We start from the raw sequence: 21,284 nt of genomic DNA on the forward strand, positions 1-21,284 counted from the left end.
GCAGTGGCTGAGCCCCGAGGTCCATCTCTTATGGTGGTCCTTTCAAAGCAGTTTGGAGGAATGACAGTGCAGGACTGCATGACAAACACATAGTAAGTGCCATCCTGTACCACAGGACTGACCTGAGACTAGGGAGGATCAATGTAGAGCTGAGGGGCACGGAGTCACATGGCTGAGGCAGGGTTTACATGTGACTGTGAGTCTACAACACAGACAACCTGCTGACTTACAGCTCAGTTCTGCTTTCGTCCCCAGGGATATATGTCCCACTGTATTTAGGCTCTAGTGGGTTTGGAGTGCTGGTTTCACTATTCCCCAAATTAAGAATTTGAAAAACATTAAAAAAACTACCTACACACGTGCCTAACATTACTCAGTGGAATAAAATGCTACAAGAAGAAACTGTTGGTCATAACTTATGTGTGTGCACATAATTAAAATCTGGGTTCCTTTGGCAGAGTGTCCTGAAAAGCATTCCCGGCTGTGACAACTGGAGGTTACCAGTCCCTGGAGTGGACGAGGAAAAGGGGACTAAATTGCTTTTATTGCCAAACACAGGGATTCATTGCTTAGTGCTGCTACAAATCCCTTGTGACAGGGAGCCAAGGAAAATGAGTGCTGGCTCACAGCGTCTACACGGAACCACAGCCGCACCTGCGCTGTCAGCGGCGTGCGGGTCTTGGAGATGCCCAGGGGCACCGCAGCTCCCAGGAGCGTGGCCGCCCGCTGCCTGCATGCCACGCCGCACTCTCACCTCTTTGTCCATACTCTCTAAGTCTTCCTTACAGAGAGTGTACAGTGGCATTGTTTCTGACATACTCGGCTGTCGCTTTCTTCTGGCAGGGCCAGGCTGCTCTCCATCTTGAGATCCGGGCAGCTCTTCACCAAACATCTGCTGCTGATGTGGCTGAACAGTTCTGAAAGGAATTCCATAGTCCCGGGTGAGGACAGCACTTCAATCGCATCTTTTCAGCTCTAAACCAGAGGACTGCCTCTTAGGCTAGGCAAGACACAACAGAGACCGTTTGTAGGGAAAGACAAGATGTTCTGTCCACTACACCCCCTTGTTCTCTCTGCTTATTTAGCACACCCAGCATCTTTTCCTGAGCCAGGACCTGGGCCTTGTGGAGGCTCACACTCACCTCCTTTACCAAGAAACCACTCTGTCCACAAGGTGTCCACCTGGCTTGACTTGAGGACAAAACCTGAGTTGAATGGCTTCCTAGAAACCATCAGGAAGGGTCATTTAGTACAGTACAGGCACAACAGCCATGGAAATGAAAGAAAATTAAACAAAGATGACATTTATATCCTATCCAGGGCATGAAAACAGAACACAAACAGGTGGTAGTGAATTAAGAAGCGAGTATCAATGGGGTGGGACTGATGTGTTCACAAAGGACACGGAAGACAGGTTAGATCATGTGTGCACAGCTCACTAAGCACTGCTGAGACAACCAGCTAGCAAGGATCAAGCTCTAGCCTCAGGGATGCTTCTGACTCGGGACCACCAATACATGTCAAAACTCACTAAGTAGGGGCTGGAGGGATGGCTTAGCAATTAAGGAGTTTGCCTGCAAAGCTGAAGGACCCAGGTTTGATTCCCCAGGACCCACGTTCAGACAGACGCACAAGGGGGCACATGTGTCTGGAGTTTGTCTGCAGTGGCAGGAGGCCCGGGCATGCCCATTCATTCTCACTCTCTCCCCCTCTCTTTTTCTTTGTCAAATAATAAAACATTTAAAAAACCTCACTAAGTAGGTTTTTATGCATGTTTATGAGTGTCAGAATTTATGGTAGGCTAGGTACGGTGGCTCACAGCTATAATCCTAGTACTTTAAAGGCTAAGGAAGGAGGGTTGCTGCAAGTTTGAGGCCAGCCTGAGCATTATCTCAATAAAATTCAAGTGAATCTGAAAATTGGCAGGGCATCCTCTACAATTAGAATCAGGGGCTGTGTATCACTGCCTACTTTACCACTGTGGGACAATAGAATGGTTAAGCAGAAGGCACCAAAGTAAAAAGTAACTGTACTCAGCTATCCAAATATCATCTAATGGAGGCAGTGCAGAGTTAAGACTCAGCAGGAAGCAGAGCCAGGACGCACGTGCTCATGCCCCCACTGCTAGAACACCGCCAGAGGACCGTCCCTTAAACTCACTACTAATAGTCTAAACTCTAAGTGCAAGTGCTCCTTTTGATGCTATTTTCTTATAAATAAGCAAAGATGTTGGGGTGGGGTAGGGCAATTTGACTCTAACTGGCAAGCTGCTGGACTCTCTTGCTCCCTGGCTGCCTCAAGTCAAAAGACTTTGTCAAACAAGAGTACAAGGCTGCCCTGAATCAGCATGGTGGGTTTTGAACACGAGGAATCCTACACAGTGAACCCAGACACTTGCTGTGGCTCCTAAGGGTGTTGCTTCAGTCGGTGCTGTCCAGTTTGTACCAGATAAGCCTTGACGATCTCAAGATGACTCTTCAACCATTTCCACCTCAGCCACAGGGGGTACACTTGCCCTGGTGGCCTAGCAGAGGTGACTGTTTTAAGTGGTACCAAAGGGGCAACATCATAACTGGCACAAAACTCCTCCTCTGGCTGTTTGGATCACTTGTGAGATGGGTGGGAGACGTCCTACTGACCTTCTCGTGTCACCATATCAGCTCCAACAAAATGCTTCTCATAAGCTTTACTTTCACGCTTTCAGGAGGGTGGGCTGAGCTTACAGCATCCGAACAGCAGCAGAGACAGAAGAGCTGCAAGGATGGCAGTGAGAGGTAGCTGTCGTCAGGCCAAACTGCCAAAATTGTTAGGTGGACAGCTGCCTGACAGCTCAAGAGGCAGCTGAACAGTTAGTTCAAGGTCAGGGCAGAAACAAGGAGAGAGAGCTGAAGCAGGATAGAAAGTTGTAAGGAGAGAGAAGAGAAACTATAGGCTTTGCTTGTTAATTTTCCAGGCCCAGCCTTTACGGTCAAGGGTCTCAGACACTCCAGGCCTAGGAGCTCTAACACTGGCCACTGTCAAGGACTAAGAAACCCCAACCTCCAAGACAGCCTGCAGGAGAGCTTTTAACACCCAGAGGCGCGCTGCTGCCACAAGTTGTGGCTGTCCAAGCTGAGGGACACAAAAGCTTCCAGACCAGCTCTCGTGGAGCTTCTCACATACCCACAATTTCTATCAGGATAGAGCACAAGACCCTGTCAGCTTAATGGTCACACTTACAGCCACACTTCTTACTCTTGATACTCACTGCTCCAAAGACAAATGAGATAAAGGCTATTTTCCTTTTGCTACAAACTTTAAAAAGCTGTCTAACAAGAACGATCTTCAGTGGTCAAGAGTGCTCAGGCCACCCTGCATCTGGTAGCAACAGGAGAGCTCTATAGGGATGCTGGATGCCACAAATATTGGGGTTGAAAATTTACAGATCAGTCACCAAACTGAGGCTCTCAAGGCCCTTGCAGGGCACCTGTGAGCTCCCGCTCTCCCAAGGATGCCTGGGGTGAGACCAGACTGCTCCCTGGGTTCCCGCCCAAAGAACAAAGCACAACAGGCTGGCTGTTAAGCCACAAAAATGTAAAGGAGGTGCTCGCGTTATGTTCCTTTCCAATTTGGAGAATATTTTTATTTTTAAAAGGTTGTATTAACTCACACTAAATACCGTTGTTTTAAAGTGAACTGGCGAGTATTTAGAGCTCCTTTGGTCAGTGACTGCTGTACTACAGCCAGGAATAGCAAAGGCAGGGAGGGGCAGGCGAGAAGCCAGGTGTTCAACACCTCAGGGGCAGCAAGCCTCTCCCATTCCATGCTGGGGGCACCAAAAGAGGTCCGGGGGTGGGGAAGCAGGACTCAGGAACATCTCCCAGAAACAATGCTGCCCCTCCCTACCCTAATCTCTGCTGTTATCAGAGCTGCATGGGCAACTTGGACTCCTGCCTCCACCTGCAGGAACCAGATGCCACCTGCACTCCTGCCACTGCCACTGCTGACCAGGAGTCAATCAAAATAAAGGATGAAACAAGACTGGGGGGAGTGTCTTTAACCTGATGGGACAGTGACCAGGTTTGACTCAGAATCTCACACAGGAATTAGGAATGCCTGAAAGTGATGGGAAGGACAATTAAGAGGCTAATCCCAAGATGACATCATCTGACAGAGATTTTAAAGCTCTGTTGCTCCCCCAGGCAATCATAAATATTTTGAAGTAGAAGAAAAAAAAAACCCATAAATTATGTTTGAAATAGAAGAAAGGATTCCTCAGCAAAGAAACAAAAAGATGAGAAGGATAGCAGGAAATCTTAAGAGATGAAAAGTTAACAAAAACAAAAAATGTCAGGATTGCCAAGCCAGCAACACAGAAGAGGGGGGGGGGGGAATTGAGCAAACTCTCATGCCTGTAAGAATTGCCTTGTCTGAACAGAGAGAAAACTGGAGAGGCAAGGATGAACACAGCCCTGGGAACTTGTGCGTGAGGAAACAAAGATTCAGATTCCCATGAGAGACTGAGAGAACCATGGCTGGAAATGTCTCTAACCTGGCATGAGACCCAAACCTGATCCAAGAGACCAAGTGAATCCTGAACATGTCAGACTTCTATAACCCACACTGGCACAAACTGTGATCAAGTTTGCAATTAAAGGCAAGCAAGAATTTGGAAATAGAAGAGCTGCCTTGACTACTCTGTCAGGGCAAAGCAGGGTTCCTCCATCAAATTCAGAGGCTGGCAAGGATCAGATGGTTCCCAGGCACTGAAAACAAAACTGAGTGCCCTCACACAAGGAAGCATTTACCAGGAATGGGGGCAGGGGATCAGCGGAGTCCAGGTGCACACAGGGTGGAAGACAAGACCCTCTGCGGGCAGGGCAGGGCGCAAGCACAGGTACCACAGCAGACCCTGGCTGAAGGGATCTCCTGAACTATGTCTAACTAGAAATAATCAACAAACAACTGGTTCTTAAAAAAAAAAAAAAAAGATGGAGATAGGGTCTTCGTAGCCCAGGCTGGTCTTAAATTCACTATGTAGCCAAGGATGACTTTGAACTTCTGATTTTTCTTTTTTTAAGGTAGGGTCTCTAGGTCAGGCTGACCTGGGATTCACTCTGTTGCTCTAGGCTGATCTTGAACTGATGGCAATTCTCCCACCTCTACCTCCTGAGTACTGGGATTAAAGTTGTGTGCCATCATGACTGCCTACTTCTGATTCTCTTGCTTCTCCTTCTTCAGTGGAAATAATTCCTTTTTTATAAAGAAAATGAAACCAACAAGGCTCTAGCAAGACTGACACAAGAGAGAAGACACAATTCCTGGTGTCAGGGTGAAGAGGAATCTTGACCCAGACTGGCAGGCACAGGGACTACCCCTCAACCCAGTCTTCCAAATGCAATCCAACACAACCCCAGCAAAAAGCAGGAAACCAGGACAGCCCCACAAGTACTCAAAAAGAAAAAAAAAAAAAAAAAGACGACGACATAATGTTCTAATTTCCTATGGCACTGTCTCAGGGCCAGAAGGTGTCACTGGAGAATTCCATCAAAGCATGGCATTCCACAGGCTAATCCAGAGAAAAGGGGGGAAAACCCCACAACTCGTCTAGTGATGCAAATTACACTGGGCATGAAACAGGGACAAAGACATACAGCTAATGTCAGCCACAGGCTCATGGCTGTTGTCTGTCAACATACATGAAAGCCCGTAAAAATGATTACAGATCACCGCCAAGTGGGCTTCCCTTCAAGGCTGGGAGGATGACAAAGTACTAAAAAATCAACTTAAGAGACCCCCAACCCTCCCCACAGCAACAGGTCCAAGAAGCAAACCACACAGTCTTATCAGCCGAAACACATCATCATTAAAAAATCCAAAACCCACCATAGAGAAGGAGGAGACCTTTCCCAATGTGACTAAAAGTATCACAAAAACTCCAGGGCTCTGAGTATCTTGTTGATGAAACAATATTCCACCCTACCACTAAGAGAAAACTGTTCTGTGTCCTTGGATCAGTGGAGTGGATGGACAGAACTGGAAGCAGACTGCACAGATGTGGATGCGGGCTAAGGAGAAAATGAGACCATCATGCGAGAGCGAACAAGAACCTCACAGCTCGGAGTGTGGTGGTGCACACCCAATCCCAGCAATTCCAGCAGCAAGAGAGGCAGGAGGATCACAAGTTCAACATCAGCCGAGATTACAGCGTGAGGCTCTGTCTCAAAACTTTGAGAGTGGAGAGAGGGGAGAAGCAGATCAAATTAAAGTATAAAACACCAATCTGTAAATGTTTAAAATACTAGAGAAAACCTGACAGATAATAGCCTCAATAATTAAAGCTGAGTTCATAAAAAGAAAAGGTGGTAAAAAATAAACTCATGAAAATTAAAAACCTTTCCTCTGCCAAAGCCTCGGTGACAGGATGAGAAGATGAGCTACAGTGGACTGGGAGAAAACATCTGCAGCCATGTTGACGACCAAGGGCCAACGAAAGATGTACACAAAGAGCTACACGTCAACGGCAACTACCAAATAATCCAACTAGGAAAGGAACAAAGACAGTCATTTCACCAAAGAGACTAAGCAGACAAATATGTGAAGATACTCAGCATCACTACCTTGAGGAAATGCCGAAATAAAGCATGTAATAAAAATAAAAAGACCAGGTGTTGACATAACTGCGCTTAGGGAAGAGCTCTTCAGAACGTCAGGGTATCTCTACTGGGATGCATGCTTTGGGTCAGATGTCTTGGTCTGTGGAGCACCCCTTCTAGCCTGGGCCCAGCTTCTCTCCACGTTCTAACTTCTGGGGCCTCAGTCACCTTAGCTGGCTCAAAGTGTGAGGGATCTCCCCCGTACTTGGTCAGTGAGGGTCTGCACCTCACCCTGCTCCAGAGAGCTTCTGAGTTTGAGCGGGATGAGATGGCCTTCACACACAACTGATACCACTGGCTCTTGCATCTCACATTGACTGGGTTGTGGAGCAGGGCCTGCAAATGCCTGAGTTTCATGCCCCAACACTCAATGACAAGGTTAGGAGACTCTGCTATACCCCTACCATTGAGAACCAAGTGAAACTTACAACTCCCCAGCCTGGGTGACAATGGGCACGAAGGGCAGAGCTGGCTGCCGTTGCTAAGCACCCTGTCACAAAGGGTCTGCACAGGGTTCCAGGACCAGAATGGGGCAGGCTGCCACTCTTAGGAAAGTACAAGGCTCAATTTCCAGAATGACAGTAGACACAAGGGACCTCTGACAGACGAGACAGGGCCAGACAGCCACAGGAGGGCAGGAGCAGTGGGCCAGGCCACTCTGGATGTCTGCAACCGGGGTGGGTTTGACTCCACCATGGAAAGATGAGTGAGCACACGCATTCATTTGTTCAGCGGCTCCAAGCATGAGACTCGGCAGGCAGGAAGCAAAGTCAAATCAGCAGGGGAGAAGAAGGCTCTAGAAGAAGTTGAAGGGAATATGTAGCTCGGTGCTGGCAAGAGACACACCAGAGCTCCTTGCCCGCCAGAGAAAGAGTTAAGTTCTCATTAACATGAGTCACAGTGGGTCTGACCAGAGTGGGACCAAGTCCCTCAGCTACAGTCCTTGCTATGGCACAAAGCCGACAAGGAGAGTATTTCACTGGCACCTGGATGCTACTGGCTCCTCAGATATTCAGTGTTGTGTGCAGACACATAAGGAAGAACGAGACACAGTGATTTTATGTTTTCTTATATCAGCTGGTCATTTCATTAATTTTGAAAATTATCAATAAGTAGCTGCTTTTAGAGGAACTGACAGCTTCCTATGCATTCAAGTGATGAGAGCAGTGATGTGGTTAGTGTGACAGGTTATCTGAAAGCCTCCAGGAAAAACTGAGCTGGGATGGCATGCTGGTCTGGATACACAATGCCACTTTTCATTATAAAATTTATACAATCAATGCGGTTGACGAATCTTGTCCTTATCTTCTTGTGCACCAAAGTAAGTTAGCATCTGGGCATAGATGACACCTCTATATTCAAGTGAAGTAAGCCATAAAGCCACCTTCCCAGGACTTGCTGCAGGCAGAGAGAGCTGGCTCTGGAGCTCCATGAGGCTGAGCTGTGCTCCACACTTCAGAACAAACCTGGGGTTCTCTGCTGCCATATGCTATTGCTTGGCTACATTCAGACTCAGTCTATCATAGGAAGATTATATTCAGGCAAGAATTCTCAGTTATTTTGAAAATTCCTAGCTTACTGACACACACTCCAAAAAAGGCTGAATAATTAAAATACCAATATTGTACCTAACACTGTACTCACCTTCAGACAAGGTGCCTTTGTTTTTTATTTAAGGAAAAATAAGTGAGAGGCTGAGTTGGTTTCCGCAGCGTGGAAAGCAGACTGCACAGGTGTTGCTCATGTGCACACCAGCACACACTGACTTTGTGGCTGCTTTAAATTCTGGAAGCACTCTTGTCCAACTGCAATTCAGAAACTGAATTTCAGAAATAGCCTTCAATGCACAGCTCCTTCCTGCCCCTCATCAGGTTATGATACACTCTGGAGTACAGCCAACAGCATAAGCTTGGGCCCCTTGACCACTGAGACGTTAGCTCTTGAAGGGGAAGTCCTGCGGTGTCCCGGTTTCTGACACAAGAGGTAACCTCCTAGAATGTCGAGCAAGGTACGCGATGGCTTCAGGATGGGACTAGTCCCCAGAAAGACCAAGGGTTGGAACTTTTAGTCCAGCCCCAACCTCTGACCTTCAGGTATGGGGGTGGCTAGGATGGAGTTAACCACTGAGGACCGTGCTCATGCAATGAGAGCCCCGCAAGTCCCCAGATAATGGGTTCAAAGCGGGCATATTCTGATTCCACAGGGACTGGGGATTCTATGGTCAGGCCCTCCGAGATCAGGCCCACACACCTCCCGAGTCCTGCTTTGAGTTTACCAACTTGTCACCTCTTTCACACATCCACCTGCTTCCCTGGACTGAAGGTACCACTCCTTTCAAAGCTATTGCTGGTGGAGGCTCTTCCGCTCTGCCAGTATGCAGAGATCCAAAGTACAAGGGAGTCCGTGGTCACTGGGCTCCTTCTAGGTCTCCTTGTTCGGGTTTTGCTTCTTAAACCCTAGCTGCTATGACGGCTTCAACTCCCTGTGCCTGTAGAGAGCAGAAGGGGCCAGCTCCCCCAGTGGAAGGCCAAGGGCTAGTCCCAGCACAGTACACAGCTGCCATGTGTGTCCACAGCTTTATGGCTATTTTCAATAGGAAAAGTGGCTATGTCACACTGGAGCCACGAATTCTGCACCGACACACTTTCATACTAGTACTCTCGCTTCTAAGCACACCTCCTAAGTGAGACGTGAGTCAAAGGCATGTGTTCTTCATAAATGCTGCCCCTACTTACTCTCCTTGACCAAAACACAAACACAGCTCAATCTTGAACGAATGGGCAACACTGGAATGATCGCCTTGGCCACTTAACATGCGGCTTGTGGAAGCAGCGTTCATCCCACCTCCCCAACTCCTCCAGGCTGAGAGCTTCAGCCACTGGCACAGCGTCTCCTCTCAGGGAGCCTTCTCACACGCTGACTACCTGCAAAAGCCTGAGGTCCCAGCCCCCGGGCCTCAGGCATCTAGTCCATTCACAAGACTGTGACTGCCCTGACTTCCAGCTGGGGAAGTCTGTTTCTCACATGGCAAGGGTGTCCACAGACCTGGGGCCTATGTGCTGCTTGGCAGTTGTTTTGTCTGGTCTCAGCTGGTATCACATCATTTTACTTCTCTTTTAGTACATGGTCTCTGCTCTGGGACTTTGCCAGAAGTTTCCTTAAAATTTCTGTTGACCCTACCTTGCCCTCTAAGGCCTAACTTTGCACCCAGTGACAACACTCACAGCTGCTGTTGTGCTGGCCACATCACGTGGACGCCGGCACGTGGCGGCGAGTCCGCGGCAGGGCTGTGAGGTGACAGTGCTCAGGCTGTGCTGCTGTTCACCGTGTCAGGGAGGCCAGCTCCGCTGCCCAGTGTTGCGGGAGGCAGCACAAGCATGGCAGGCATGCAGCACCCCTCTCAGGGGTGTCCTTGCACACCTATCTTGCTCATTTTCAAACCAAGGACATCTGAGAAATGAGGACAGTCTCACATTTTAAAGGACACGTCAGCAAGAATAGCAAATGTAACGGACATCACTATAGATAAGGAGAGAGCATGGTGTCTCTCCTGAACTGATTTATATACACTCAAGTTTCAAGAAAGGATAAGACAGCCGGGCGTGGTGGCGCACGCCTTTAATCCCAGCACTCGGGAGGCAGAGGCAGGAGGATTGCATGAGGTCAGCCTGGACCAGAGTGAGACCCTACCTCAAAAAACAAAAACAAAAAAAGAAAGGATATGACAAAGTAGAGTTAAAAAAATCAGTTCACCTCTGAGGTATTTAGGGACAGTGAAACATTCACATAGTGCTATGAGCCGAAACTTGAGACTTCTCATGTGGTCACACAAGCGGGATTACTCCTGTCGTGTTTGTAACCGCAGCCACAGCCTGCCCTGGCTGGCCTTTGCAAAGAGACCAGATGTGGCTACGGTTCCGACACGAGTTGCCTGTTGTTCTTGAGCTATAGGACCAGGTTATTTTGGAAAGATCATGTCGACTTTTCTAAAATACTATTTATTAATCAGCCACAGAATTCAGGGAGAGGGCTTGGCTTGAAATAACTGTGAAAATTTTGAGAATAAATTTATAGTAAATTTGTATAGACCTTAACTTGATATACAATGTGAATAAATGTGTGAGCTAAAGATGGCAATTACAGAGAAAAATAGCCAGTGCGCCATGTGCTCAAGATGAAGACAGGCACAGGCGAGGGAAGCCAGAGCAGCATGATGCCACTGGGGCACACTCCCTGCGAGCCCACGTGGAGGTGCTCTTCACGGTGGTCGTTCCCTGACTGCCAGCCTCGGCACGGGAAACCCAATGGAAACAACGGCAGGAAGGACACAGAAGGGTTACCTCACTCAAGCAGAATCCCCTGGTGAGCCCACATCCACATCTTTTTACCCACAGCTCCACAGGATGACAGTTCACAGGAAGGCCTGGTCTTCTGGGTGGCAGAGTGAAATGCCAACATGTTTTGGCACAATAGCTGATACCAAGTACTAGAGTTAAAAATACACACGACCTTTAACTCAGCTAACCCACTTCGGTGATGTGGCTACACTTCAACTATGTCAACGACTAAATATCACATTATTGGAAGAAAACAAGTTTTAATAGTGATGATGCTTTCAGTTATTAATCACAAACAGCAGGTGCATTCCAAAGAGGGGGTCAAGGAAGCAGGGAAAGTCACCCCACAGTCTTGAATGAATGCTCTGGCTTTTCTGTTTGTGCCAACCCTGGCTTACTACCTGGGTATCAGAGGCCGAACCAGAGAGTACAGATGTGGGACTAAGCTCCTGCCCAACTCTAAAAATTACTCTGCCAAAAACATGCCAACTGCTCAGTCCTGCAGGGCCTCCCTGCAGCCAGAGCGGAGCAGTGCTGCTGCAGCCCCGGGCTGCGTTAGGAAGTGTGAAAGGCAACAGACAAGTGACTGCACGCTGACCGCAGCACTTCAACACAATCCTCACCGCACAGCTTCTAGACTCCTGATTGAAACCAGCAGAATGTGCTACTGGGGTGGTCTGAGGGGCTCATGGGGGAGGGACGGGAGAGACCGACTCAAGCCTACACAGACAGAAGGATGGAGGAAGGACCTGCCACTTGTAGGGCAAACTAACCCTGTCATCAAATGCCTTCTGGTCCAGCCAGCAGTCTTCCCATGTGGACACTGACAGCACATCATCCCGTGTGTGCTCCCCATGGGTGAGTCCAGGAGGCCAAGAGTGTGAGCACCTCTGGGAGGTGCAACGGGAAGGTCAGCGTGCCCTGAGAAGCCATCCTCTGGTTGCCCACCCAGGACACTTGAGCACCTGGGAAGTACTAAGCACCCTATGATGCAGGGCTTACACAGGACTATTGCAGAAGCTAAACCAAGGGCTTCTCTGCTTGCAGTTTTGGAACCACAGAAGAGGCAGAAAAGGGTCTAGACCAAGTGGAGGGGGTGTTCCATGGACTGGGAATTGCCTTCCTCTGCCCAGGCAGGCCAAGGTAAACCTGGGACTGAACAGAGCCTCTAATGTCACTTGTCCATATGACAGGCTCCTGGCATCTAATAGGCTGAGATTAAAACTTAACACTTTAGGTAAGGAAGTTCTCATGTGCCACATGTACCTGAAGGAGGAGGGCTCTCCATGGACGGGCGGGGCACTGGAGGGAGCTGGTGCTGGACCCTGGGTGCCCATCCGGATGAGCTTGCCTGTGTGGGAGTCATAGATCCGAACCTCGGGGCCAGGCTGAGCCTTGGGGTGGATGGGCATTGGGTGGAACAAGGCTGGTGGTGGCACACTCTGCCTATCTGAAAAGACGGCCGGGCTGTTCTCCCTGTGGGACAAGAAAGCAAGGGCCATGAATAACATTGTCAACAATTTATGGTACAGAGACAAAGGAGATGAAAGATGGGCCCAACATTGTTGAGGGTGTACATGCAGGCATGTGGGGACATGTGACAGGGACAACTAGAGACCACCTCTCAGGTGTGTGAATAAAAAGCTCATGTGGATGATGTGTGGTTCTGAATTCCAGAACACAACAGCGTGCAAAAGTCACATGATGGATGATCAACCACCAGGGTCACCAAGCTTGCTGTAGAGTGAGATGGCCTGCCTTGGCTGGACAACCTCAACTTGCTCACGCTACCCTGCTCTGCACCTACTTGCGCTAGACTCAACACCACCCAGACTGCTGACGAAGACGCAGGCTGACTGGCATTTGCACTAGCCGCCACTTGCTCCAGTACATGCAAGTCTCTTATGATGAACACACCAAAGAGAGGAAACCCCAGCTTCCCTCTGAGTATGGAATTTTATACACGTGCCCTGTGGCCCTCAACATATCACCTTTCCTTTACTTGTGATCCGTGTAACAATCCCAACCCTGAAGTATATGAAAACTAGGATTCACTACTAAACCACACTGAATTTTATGAAGGAAAAGAATATCCAGATCAGATCTTTTTTGGTGTTAACAGGAGCACATCTTTGAGTCTATGGAGTTGTGAGGTCACTTTGCAGATGGAAAGGGGTCAAGACCAGGGTGGGCAGAACAGACCACATCTCAGGAGCCCTGCCAGCCTTGGGGGATGGGTGGCATGGATCCTGATGGCTAGCCACCAGCAACAAAGCCCCTCTTAGTGCGTCCTGAGCCTCATTTTCCCATCTACAAAGTACTGCTGGAGATGAGCCTGCATCCACGAAGCTGCTGGGCTATGCCTGGGAGCGTAGATGGACCACACTAGCCGTCTGCTGGTGGCTGAGGGGCTCAGAAACCAGCACTCCCCTGGAAGGAGGCATGGGGGTGTGGAGTAGGACTGGGTGGATGTGCCTATGGGTCAGAGGCACCCACCTGTGTGCGCGGGTGTCATCTTCTGTGAGTGGGAAGAGTTGTTCCTCCACCTTGTCCCAGCGCTCCAAGCAGCTCCAAAGCCAGTCGGGGCTGACCACGTGCAGGTGCCTGCACTCTTGTGCCTGGCGTACCTTCTCTGTGCCTGTAGAGACCACATATTAGATTGCTCTGCTGCACCAGGGAAAGGACATCCAGGACAGACTGAGGGTCAAGGATGGTAGGTGTGGGGAGTAGGCTCGCAGGCACACATTAACCTCACTACTGCGGATGGGACGGCTTCCAGCAGGATTCCTGTACCTCGTTATCCTTCCAAACAGCCCAAGCCCCTGCTCTGGCAATGGGCCCAAGGAGGTCCGGTCAATTCTCTTCAAGATAAGCCACTTTTAACCCTGTTGCTACCCCAATCCATGGCCATCTGCAGCACCCCACTCTGGCATGGGGACTGGCCCTGTCTTCTGCTTCACTTCCACTGTTAGCCCTTCCTGTGCACTTGAAGGGTCCCATAGAGGGCTCCTGTTAACCCACCAGGGGACTCCTCATTCTATTGCCAAGTGATCCTCCCTATCCCAGGGCCTCATAGCTACACTTTAGTGGCCCCACATCATGAGGTGGCCTGCTGAGTCCCTGGCTAGCTGTTTCTAGGAAGTCATTCTCTCTAAAGGCAAAGCCCTCACTCAATACTGAAACAAGAATGCCCTGCTATCTCATGTGAGACCACAAGCATGAAAGCAAAGGGTAAAAGCAGTTCTCATCTCTGTGGGCAGGGTGTCCACAGAGAAATGAGCCAAAGAATCAAGCCAAGGAGAGATGGCCCAGGTACCGGGATGGACCAGCATGAACACACAAGGAAGCGCCCCATGGCACTTTTATTATTTATTTGAGAGTGATACAGAGAGAAAGAGGCAGAGTGGGAGATGGAGGGAGGGAGGGGCAAAGGAGGGAGGGGGAGAGAGAGAGAGAGAGAGAGAATGAGAATGAGCATGCCAGGGCCTCAGCCACTGCAAATGAACTCCAGATGCATGCACCCCCTTGTGCATCTGGCTTATGTGGGTCCTGGGGAATTGAGCCTCAAACCAGGGTCCTTAGGCTTCACAAGCAAGCGCTTAGCCACTAAGCCACCTCTCCAGCCCCCTGGCCTGTACTCTTAAGACTCCTCTTGGACCCAAGGGAGGTCGAGGCATGCTCCCGTCTGAGAAGGGTGTAGCTGGGCCCAAGCACCTGCCTCGGGTCCCAAGCACTGCACACTGCGATGGGAGCCTCTGTGAAATGCTCTACTGAGTGCATGACAGTCTGGACCCAGCAGGGATAAGCCAACCCAATGCAGCTGTATTGAGCCTGGACGTGAAGTTAGTTAGGAAGCCTTAACATGTTGACAGTGGCCATGAGAGTTTAGCAATGGGACAGCAGTGCCTAAAGCAGCTTGTGTGATCTTTCTTTGGGAAGTCAAATTGCTTATGAAGAGCATTAACAAAACCTTACACTCAGTGGGTTAGTCCACACTGAGGCCCTGGACTCCTCTTACCCCTAATTCTTCCGACGTTATCAAGTCTCCACTCCTGCCAGTCTCGCCTGGTGCTCCCAGAGAAGCTGACTTTATACACAGCATATGAAAGTGATTGTTCCAGAGACCAAGCCATGGAGGCGAAATGTGCACAGGAACAGAATTTCACCGAGTAGACAAATATTAACCCATTTTTAAGAGGGAACATCCCATGCAATGAGCAGCAGAGCAAGCCAATCTCAAGATGGACATGACCCAGCCGGGCCTGCGCCTACCCTGACAGCAATGCTGGCTGTGTCTCTACCCACAGGACAAGAGGAAGCACATACCCGCCCGCGCCGCGATGAGGTGAGTGGCTCTGTCTGGGGCATCAGGGCTCAACACCAGCTGGGTGAGGACCTTGGCCCCCAGGGCCGTGGCATGGTAGTGCTCCCTGGTCTTCTCCACAGGGAAGTTTGTTGGGTGCAGGCCACTGAATATCACAGCCACATCTGCCAACACCTTGCTCTTGAGCTCCGGCACAATTTTCCGTATGTCTGGAGCATCCTCTAGCTCCTTGTTGAGGTACCTGTCGTACTTCGTGTAGTAGTCGGTATGCACACGCACGAGGATCTCCTCAAGGTGAATCAGGTGGTCATCGTCATCGGTGTCATCGTCCTCCTCCTCCCCCACACTCTGATCCAGGGACTCCCCTGCGGTGACGCCTGATTGCTCACTGTTCTGCGACTCTGTCTCAGCCTCCTTCCGGTCTGCACAGCCATTGCCCAGGCCACATAGGCCATCCCGTTCTCCCTCTTCCTGCATGTCCAGGTCTGGCACTTTGTCATGCAGGTGGACACTAGGCCCAGAGTCTCTCGGGGAGCCTGCTTCTGCAGGTCTCCCTCCACCTGCATCAGGGGGTCCACTCTGCTGCCAGTCTCTTGCTCGGTCCTGGGCAGCTGAAGACTTGGTCCGGCCTCTCTTCTCACTTTCCCCATCAGAAGTGGAGGAGGAGGACTTCTGACCTTCTGACTCGCTGCTCTCACTGTCACTGGACAAGTCAAAATCCAAATCCTGGGCGGCGGTTCCCTGAGAGAGCTGCACCCCAGGTGAGGTGCGACCAGTCCGTTCACAAGACACCGGAGGCTCTGGAGCATCTGCCAGTTCGTGGCCACTGGGATTGGTGGTGGAGGGGGCCTGGTTGGGGGGCCAGGTCTCCTTTTCATCTGTCTTACCAGGAGAAGCCCCTGGCACAGCCTCACCACCATTGAGTTCATGGGAGGACTTTCCCAGGCCATTGCTCTGCTCCCCACCAGGAATAACTCTGCCTTCCTCGGAGTCCTTCACAGACAGAGCCTGGTCCAAGACATCGGCTCCTTTGGAAGAATAGTTTACTAAATATGAGCACAAAAGGGGAAGCTGGAGTTACTTCATGGTGAACAACTTTCAAAGCTAACAGCACCCCTTTCCACAAGAGTGTGCACTGTCTGTCCTCTGGCCCAGGTCTGGGGAGGCTTCTACTAAGACACACACATTCTGTGGCCACACTACGCCCTCTGTCTCTACAGCCTGTGCAGGAGTGGCTTTCCAGGATCGTCTGTGTCAAAATTCCCACTACCACCTTCTGCAGGAAACAGTTCCTCCTTCTCCTGGCTTTGACTACTTCTGTGACTATACAGGCGCAACTTGAAATACTTGGTTTTAAAACCACAAAGTTCAACAGAAACACTTAAAGGCAAGACTCTGAATTATGGTGATGCCCACCTATAATCCCGGCAGAAAGCTTGAGTTACTATATAATGACTGACATCACTTCTCAAAATGTGGAAGGGAAAAACTAAATTTCCTTCCGACAGATTCCAGCTCACACTCACCATGCAGGCAACTGCACAAATCACTGTGTTCTGAGGGTAGTTTTTTTAAGAGGAGCTACTGCACCCCACCCTCAAATTCCCAGCACCTCATCTGTTTAAGAAAACCTGGATGGAATGCAGTATCACGGTACTCAGTAGGTATCCTGTACTTGCTCTCAACCAGCAAAATGCTTAGGGCAGTGTGATTTCTTACATTTTTACTTATTTCTTTTGAGAAAGATCGGGGGAAGGGCAACAGAGGGAGGAAGGGAGGAGAGGAAGAGGGGAAGGGAGAGAGGGAGAGAATGGGTGCACCTGGGCCTCTAGCCACTGCAAATAAACTCCAAATGCATGTGCCACTTTGCTTATCTGTCTTATGTGGGTCCTGGGGAATTGAACCTGGGTCCTTTGACTTTATAGGCAAGTACCTTAACCACTAAGCCACCTCTCCAGCCCCCCTTCCTGTTTGGAAATTTTTTTTTTAGTGAGTTTTTAAAATAAAGTGTATTTATTTTAGTGGTACTGAGGATGGGACTCAGGGCCTCATGTGTGCTAGGTAAGAAGAAGTCTATCACTCAGCTTTATCACCAGTCCAGGGAGTGACTTTCAAATATTCCAGTGTTCATTACATAAATAAAGCCAGCAATCTTGGGAAAATTGAAATATAAGTAAGTAAATAAGAACATAGTGAATTCTGGCTTGATATTAACCAAAGAGATAAGAAATAAAAAGAAATAACCATGGGAAGGGGGCTACCTACCTTTCTTTCTTGCCTGAGACTCCCGAGACCCAGGGGGCGCGTTCACGTCCCCTGTGCCTGGGAAGTACGCATACTTCTTCACAGTTATCAGGTTGGGGGCGAACTTCCAGACATCTTCTCGATCATCAATAATGCACACCATTGAGTCTCCACAAGGAAAGAGATTTCTACAAGCAAAAATGCGCAATTACACAAGATAGCGATTACCAGTTATAGTATCTTTAGAACAGTCTAGGACTCACATCCACATATAATGAGCTGAAAGCAGATTCATCACAAAGATTAAAACCACTACAGAGTGCTTCTATTTAGCTCATATTTAAACTCTGGTTTCCAGAGAAAGTAACATTAAGATAATTACACTTTCATTACTGATTGATTTTCCTTAAACACAAACAAGCAACAACAAAAATTATTTTTCAAATGAGACAGGTGGAAATATTTCAGCCCTGTTGAGACAGAGGTCAGGATTCAACTCTGAAAACTCAGTTCATGTAAACAAACAGGTCAGGCCACATTCCTGTAAAATTTATTTATAAACATAGCTAGGCAGCCCAAAGACCAGGGTCCAAAACTGGGTACCCATCTGGCACCTTCTGAATGTACCTTCAGCAGTGTCACAGGAGGTGGTCTGTGCATGGTTGAGCATTCCCATTCAAATCTAACTGACATTTGTTCATGCAGCTTTGTCCTGATAAATTTCCAATCCCATCTCACACTTTCTCTCCTTCCACACCCTGCCCAGTCTGCTTACTCCAATACTAGCTAGCAAAAATGAGATCCATTTGAAACAAACACTTCATATTCTCTCCTAGTTAAATATTAACACAAACAGATTTCAAGCCTCTGTGCACCCCAATCCAAACATGAAACCTTAGGAGCTAGCCTGTACTAGTCATCTCCTCCCACCCACCACACAGAGGTGCCCAGGGCCCCTGAGAAGTAGCACCATGGACATGTATGACACTTGTGTGTGAGAATGGTGGACACAACCTTTTCTGGGCAGAAACTGAGAACTTTCAGGATACAAGCAGGAGTGGGGAGGAGTCAGCCCTGTCACGAAAGCTTAGAGATGATGGAAAGGAAGAAATGGAAATAGGCTAAACTATGGCAACTTGGTCATTTAATTTAGGGTTATATACATTATTAGTAGGATGAGTACCATACAAGTTTCTAAGATCGCGGGACTCTGACATGCTGGTTGGCTGCCCTTGACCTTCAACTCGAGGCTCAGAAACCTTGGAAACTGTGTGAGGCAGACTGTGAAGGTGGATGCCGCTATGCCTCACTGATGCTTCCTCTGGGCCCTGCTCCTTCTCTAGGCTGCTCTGCTTTGGGATGCAGCCGTGAGGGTTAAGCCCCCATCCAGGTCCCTCCATGGCCATTCAGGAAAAAGGCAAAAGCTTTTCAGCTGGAATCCTGTGAGGAGTCACTTCTTTCTGTCTCTGCACAGCCACGAGTTCAACAGAGGCCTTGGAATAGGCCTCAAATCTAAGGCTGGCTGGTCCAGGGACGAGACCGGGAAGGTAGATGATGAAAGGCAGGAGCAGGTGACCCATGGCCAGCGTAGAGGACCACTGCACCAGCTCTGGCACAGACAAAAGCCCACTAAAGACCAGCTCAGGACTGTGGGGTCTAGGGAGGACAGAGGAACTCAAGTGCCCGGAACAGAACCCAGGACCCATGCAGCAAGAGGGGGGGGGGGGTCTGAGGTCAGAGACAAATTTCTAAATGTTCTATGGCTCATAATTAAAACTGGAAGAGATTAAATTCTTTAAGAAAGTTAAACATACAACTGACACTCCTCGAAATTCATTTTTCTCCCCCTGAGATAGGGTCTCAGTCTAGCCCAAGCTGGTCTGGGATTCACTACGTAGTCTCATGCTGGCCTTGAACTCATGGTGATGCCCCTCCCTCTGCCTCTCGAGTGCTGGGATTAAAGGTATATGCCACCACGCCCAGCTCAAAATTCAGTTTTTAAAGGGAGAGTTGAAAAGTACACTAACTTAGCCAGGTACATACTTAAGGTTTCCTGTCTTAGAAAATGGGTCAATACATTCGTCTCTAGACAATATTCGATGAGAAAAAAGCTTCTTCTCAGGGTCCAAGAAACCTGCAAAAAGAAAAAGTGTAAAGGTCACATTATGCACACAGCCTTCCCACAGACACAAAGTACTGTGACTGGGGCTGGAGAGATGGCTTAGCGGTTAAGTGCTTGCCTGTGAAGCCTAAGGACCCCGGTTCGAGGCTCAGTTCCTCAGGTCCCACGTTAGCCAGATGCACAAGGGGGCGCGCGCGTCTGGAGTTCGTTCGCAGAGGCTGGAAGCCCTGGCGCGCCCATTCTCTCTCCCTCCCTCTATCTGTCTTTCTCTCTGTATCTGTCGCTCTCAAATAAAAATAAATAAAAAATTAAAAAAAAAAACAGTAATAAAAAAAAGAAGTACTGTGACTGCAGACTGAACTTCACCTTGTCCAGCTGAGACCTGAGCACTCCAGGTTGCTTTTTTTATGCACAGTGGAATTTCCCAAAAACAAAGCACATTTGTGTCCATGACACAATTAATTTGAAAAATTTGTCATATGTGATTGCACTGTCTTAGCTAACCAGCTAAAACAAAGCAGTAGAAGGCGTTCCTTCAGCACAGCAGATGACCACGGCACCAGAAAATGATGGCTGCGTGTCTGAGTGTCAAGTTGATGTAACTCTGCATCACGCCCAATATAATGTTCCTTAACACTAGGCACACCATTCAAATGTATTAATCCAGGTCATTTAATGAAAGCAAACAGGAAATACTACACACATGCCTTCTTTCTTTCAAATGATGTCAGAACTATGCAGTGGTCTCCCTCATGTGCAGGGGACACATTCCCCGGGCCCCCAGTGGATGTTTGAAACCTTACATAGTACTAAACCCATGTATACTGTTTTTGCTGAACATACATGCCTAAGATCAAGTTCAGCTGATAGATTAGGCACTGTAAGACATTAAGAAGGTAAAACTAATAATAAACTGCAATGAAAGTTATCTTAACATGGTCACTCTCAAAATATCTTACTGTACTCAAGCCTTTTTGGGATCATGAGATGACATTTAAAAGAAGCACTTTTGGCTTCTCTTTGGCATTGGAATTGCTGGCATGGGCTCTTGGCTTTTGGGCTGTTATTAAGTAAATCAAGGACAACGTGAATACAAGCAGGTTGATACAGTGACAGCAGATCTATAACGGGGTGTCCTGAGTGACTCACACGCAGTTAGTCTCTAAAGCATGGACACACTAGAAGAGGGGTCTGTGTTCTAGAAGGAACACTATGAGCTTTCATCATCCACTCAGAATGGTGTATAAGACATAAATTATGAACTGCTGATTTTTTGGAATTTTCCATTTGATATTTGCAGACTGTTCAGGAACAGTAGGACAACAGTGCCCCCTTTCCCCAGGAAGGCAAAGGGGCAAGTAACACAATGAAGTAGAAATACTCAGGACAGTCAGTCTTAATTCCTACTATTACACACAACACTCATGTCGCACATGCAGACGACACCACGAACCCTTGTCTGACCCAGCCAGCTGAAGAGTGATGCTCTCTGTAGCGCATGCTAAGTAGCTAGCAGAGATGCGTCTTGGTGCCACAGCACCTGCTTCCACTACACTGGACACCTCCACACTTCGTGACATCTATTCATTAAGTCGTTTAATTTAAAAAAATAATTTAAAATA

General features: G+C 48.6%; 1 protein-coding gene across 2 annotated transcripts in view; it reads right to left on the minus strand.

Moving 5' to 3' along the window:
• Positions 1–21,284, minus strand: part of Ctdp1 (CTD phosphatase subunit 1) — a 68,597-nt gene that overhangs the window by 24,669 nt on the left and 22,644 nt on the right. Inside the window, exons 6-11 of one of the 2 annotated variants that reach the window (XM_004662633.2) lie at positions 19,584–19,674; positions 17,562–17,728; positions 15,299–16,342; positions 13,469–13,610; positions 12,239–12,448; positions 755–917 (exon numbers count right to left, since the gene is read on the minus strand). In XM_004662633.2, coding sequence (XP_004662690.2) covers positions 755–917; positions 12,239–12,448; positions 13,469–13,610; positions 15,299–16,342; positions 17,562–17,728; positions 19,584–19,674 — 1,817 coding nt within the window. Of the gene's footprint in view, positions 1–754; positions 918–8,292; positions 8,441–12,238; positions 12,449–13,468; positions 13,611–15,298; positions 16,343–17,561; positions 17,729–19,583; positions 19,675–21,284 lie in introns of those variants that run through there. The other variant, XM_045144084.1, reaches the window with a different exon arrangement.

Source organism: Jaculus jaculus, chromosome 2 (genome assembly GCF_020740685.1).
Source record: "Jaculus jaculus isolate mJacJac1 chromosome 2, mJacJac1.mat.Y.cur, whole genome shotgun sequence".
Classification (NCBI taxonomy): Eukaryota; Metazoa; Chordata; class Mammalia; order Rodentia; family Dipodidae; genus Jaculus; species Jaculus jaculus.